Genomic DNA, 4,455 nt, shown 5'->3' on the forward strand with positions numbered 1-4,455 from the left:
TTCTCATTTTCTTCCTCAGAGCAAACGGGTCTGCTTTTTTTTTTTTTTTCTTTTTTGAAGTGAAAAGCCAAAGGAATAATAAACCATTAAAATCCGCTCTCACCAAGCCTCGGATTGCAGGATAGCCAGCCAAAGTCACCCGAGTTACAAAAATAGTCCCATGTAAGCCAACATATTAAATCCGAGACCACACTTAGTTACCCTACAACATATGCCTTTCATCAGAACAGCACCGTCCCCTCTCCAGCCCCCACAATATGCACCCGGCTCAATTTACGGCAACGGTGGCCTTTGCCTCTTGCCTTTTTCTCGTCATCCTCCGTGGCTTTCTTGAACTCGTGCTCAAAGGAGCTGGCCAGTTCATTGAAGAGTCCCACTTCTTCGCAGTTCTTCAAGAACCTAGTTGGGGTCGGAGTCTGATCTGTTTGGGTTGCAACACCAAGCAGCGGTTAAAGAGAGGCTAGAGAATGCATTTTAACCACCTTAGTCCTCTCCGGGGAGCCCTAGCAAATGTGGCCTCTGTTTTGTGAAAGGCTGGATGCTTTTCTGCTAAGGTGTGTGTCGCGTTTGCAAAGCAAGTGACAATTCAGAAAGGGGAAAATAATTTCTTGTTGGTTTTGTTTCTCTGGAAAATGCTGTTTTTAAAAAAAAAAAAAAAATCATTGCGGCGAGAGGCGTGCGGTGATTTCTGTGAAATTCCTGCCTTTGGGTCGTGTCCTGTCCCTCCCACCCCAGGGTTTTGCTTGTACCTCATCTGAATTGCTGCTGCAAGGAAGGAAATTACTGGGGTTTGATCTCCCTGAAACAGCAGATCTTAAAAATAGGGAGTGATAAGAGGGGAAACGGCTGATCGGAGCAGTTCCACCGCTGATGTGGAATAGAGCTGGGCAGAGTCGCTTCCCTCCCTGTGCCGGCTCCGTACATTAACGCGCATCCTAGGACAGACGGCTACGTGGGAGTGCTAATAATTACCACCACTGTCCAAAGCAATCCCTCTGGGGCCAGTTTTCCACCATATTAACACGTTGAGTCATGATCTCTCTGGCCATCACCCAGGCTATAAAGCAGAAAGAAATCTCCCCGCTCCCAGCGAGCCTCGTTTTTCTGCGTGACGTTAGGTCAGGAGTCCAGGTACTAGTGGGAGCCCGGCACGAGCACATTACACCGAAAGAATCCATCTGGCAGAAAACTACATAGATTTTTAAGCACAAAGGGGATCCCTGGGATAGTTTAGCCTGACCTCCTGCATAAAACATCGGCTGTTTGGCACGGATGCTCCCCGTTTGAGCGCAGTAGCTGTGCTCGAGCTGAAGTGTCTACGGAAAACATCCCATTTGATTTCAAACTGGCCAGTGGTGGAGAGTCTCCCGCAGCCTTCGGGAAGCGACTCCGGCCATTACTTCGCCTTGCTGTCGCAGAACTGCACTTTATTTCCAGTCTGACTTCAAACCCTACCTATTGGTTTTGTTAATAAAGCAAAGGCCTCCTCTGAGCACACTTCGGTTCCCCCCAAATCTCTCTTCATTAAACCAAGAAACTTCGTCAACTAAAGATCTCGGCAGGAGGCTGTTTTTCCAGTGCTTTAACAGCTCTCAGGGCTCTTTTCGGACCATTCCCCATTTAGCAATGTCCTCCCGAGCCGCGCACACCAGCCCGGGGCCCAAATCTCCCAGCAGAAGTTTTCACAATGCCACAAAGCAAAGCCGTATAACCTCTCTCGTCCTACCCTTCTCCAATTTGTACCTCCAGGAATTGCAGCAGCTCTTCCGCCCACAGCATCACCCCAGAAGTGCGTGTTCCCATTTAAATAAGCCTCTCTGCTGCCAGCTATAACCGGCAGAGAGAGAACAATTCTTTACGACTCTCTTTAGCTTAACCACGGAGTTACGGCAAGAGATGTATGCTGAATCCTCCTGCTCATTAACACACGGGCTGCTGCCCTGGACTCGGCACAAAGCAAGAGGGAGGGAGAGAACAAGAAAACCCAGAGACAAAATGGTGGCTTAAAAAAAAAAAAAACAAAACAAAAAGGACATGAGGAATGTAGGGCAATCATGCCCTAATCTCACCGCTCAAAGCCAGCATGCTTTATAGCCCTCGCAAACCTCCCGGCAGCTCTATCTGCCATCAAGATCTCAGCCAGGGAAAGCTAGTGTTAAATAGGCTGGTCTTGCACTGACCACAGCTAAGTAAGTTTGGGGTTTTTTTTTGCTTTGTGGCTTACCCTGGAGCAACCCGCTGAGCATCAGCCCGGAGAAGCTGGGAGAGGGGGCTAGACCTGCCCTCGCTGCTGTTCCTTGTGCTAAAACTGAAGTGTGTCATCCCCACCCGCAATCATGCCCTAATCTCACCGCTCAAAGCCAGCATGCTTTATAGCCCTCGCAAACCTCCCGGCAGCTCTATCTGCCATCAAGATCTCAGCCAGGGAAAGCTAGTGTTAAATAGGCTGGTCTTGCACTGACCACAGCTAAGTAAGTTTGGGGTTTTTTTTTGCTTTGTGGCTTACCCTGGAGCAACCCGCTGAGCATCAGCCCGGAGAAGCTGGGAGAGGGGGCTAGACCTGCCCTCGCTGCTGTTCCTTGTGCTAAAACTGAAGTGTGTCATCCCCACCCACGGTTTTACCTGCGAGAGTTTGTGCACAGGAGGAACATACACCTCTGGGAGCAGCAAAGATGAGGACTTTTAATGCTGCATCCCTGTTAGAGCAGGTGGGACTTCAGCTGGAGCTAGGACTGTACCCCATTTCTGCCCCCTCATCACTGCCTGGCCAATGCACGCCCTGGGTTTATCAAGCAAAAGCTAACCCTCCCGCTGTGCACCCTGTTTACAAAGGGGGCGAACTGAAGAAAAAACGACCTTTAGGAATCTGAGGTTTCTTTCAGCCCCTGCCCCAAATTCTTTGCCATCGACTCCCATTAGCCTGATCCCATTTGAAATTAATTCTCCCTCTGGGAGCCTGTTTCGTCTCTGTGAGCCCTCCCCCGGGAGAAGCTTTTTGCCCTTCCAGCAAAGGCTGCGCGAGCTCTCTTACAATCCTACCCACAGCTACAATTAACTTGGAGGCTTTAAGAAACCAACTGAATTGCTATTTCCTACTTCAACACCGAATTTGGGCTGGAGATGAACCTGGGAAAAGGGTGCCAGGCTCTCGCAGCAGACGCTTCGTTTCCCCTTATGAACTCTCGAGGCTTCAAGAAAGCATTTCCTCCTCGTTTCTTGTTCTCAGCCAACAGCCTTTTCATCCAGCGGTAACACAAACCTCACGCCCTTTTAAGAAGCCCAAACGAAAGGGGACTGACAAGGCAGGAGAGTATCTGTAACCGGCAATGATCTGCTGCCAGACAACAATATACATGGGGGTTTTTTTTTCCCAATCTTATAAAGGTTGCATTGACCGTGCGCTGCCAGAGCGCCTCATTTGGGCTCTGTAAATGCACTCTCGGCAGTAGCCAGTGCACTCGATGGCATTTTAATTTATTAACTGCTAGCCTAAAAGCTCAAGAAAATTGACACCTGGGCTGAGGAGAGGAAGCTGGGTTTGTCAGATTTTGTTCATCGTCCTCAAAGCACATGCAGAAACGTGAAAGACCTTTTGTCCATAAATCTTCCAGTCTTAATAAAAAGGGCGAGAGCTAAAAAAAAAAAAACCCACCCCAAAAACCCCCAACCCCCACAAAACCTGATACTACCATAAAAAAGGAAAAAAAAAAAATAGAAACTTGGAAGCCTCTGGCTTTCCTTTCCTCCTGATTAAATGCAGATCACAAGAGCTTTTTATGGGAGGTAGAGACGTTTTTCAGTGCATCTGGTCCCTGGTATTAATCTTGCAGTCATGCTATATTAATGTGCACCGTTTTCAGAGCTGGCCTGGATTGAACGCCACATACCTGCTATGATGACTGAGTCAGTTCGAGCAGGGCCGAATTTCAATGTCATCTCATGCTTATGTTTATGAACCGCCAGGTGGTCCTCGTTTGTAAACCTCTGAAATGAAACAATTTAGAAAATCGTGAATAAATGCATTTCGTGTTTTACGGGTACATCCTGCAGCAGGGTGGGGGAGAGCCGCCCGGAGAGCAACTGTAACACAATCGCTGCCGAGCGTTAAGTAAAACCAGAGCGGGACAGATTGTTTGAGAAGCGGTGTGTGAACACATTGCTCAAAATGAAAAAGCCATTACATGGGGCTTCTGGGGAACTGGGGACAAATATTTTTAATAATCCTTTTTTTTTTTTTAAGCGGCGGGGCCACGCGGTGGCTGCAACCGATCTAGGAAATGCAAATCCGCCCCGCTCGGTGAGATGCGCCGCTTTATTGCTGGCTAATGGAGGGGATGAATTATGCGCTATTAAGGGTCAGGCAACTTTTTTTGGACGGTGTGCGACAGAGCTGGCACCCGCCCGGCAATTCAGGTCGTGGCTTTATGGAGCAGGATGGAGGCGGGTGCCCGGCGT

At 48.8% G+C, this 4,455-nt stretch overlaps 1 protein-coding gene across 1 annotated transcript in view; it reads right to left on the reverse strand.

The window, feature by feature from the left end:
* Positions 1 to 4,455, reverse strand: part of ATF7 (activating transcription factor 7) — a 67,773-nt gene that overhangs the window by 18,155 nt on the left and 45,163 nt on the right. The window contains exons 3-4 of the mRNA XM_009278371.2: positions 3,888 to 3,984; positions 303 to 421 (exon numbers count right to left, since the gene is read on the reverse strand). Coding sequence (XP_009276646.2) covers positions 303 to 421; positions 3,888 to 3,984 — 216 coding nt within the window. The remainder of the gene's footprint in view (positions 1 to 302; positions 422 to 3,887; positions 3,985 to 4,455) is intronic.

The sequence above is a fragment of the Aptenodytes forsteri genome, unplaced genomic scaffold (genome assembly GCF_000699145.1).
Source record: "Aptenodytes forsteri isolate BGI_AS27 unplaced genomic scaffold, ASM69914v1 Scaffold162, whole genome shotgun sequence".
Taxonomy (NCBI): Eukaryota; Metazoa; Chordata; class Aves; order Sphenisciformes; family Spheniscidae; genus Aptenodytes; species Aptenodytes forsteri.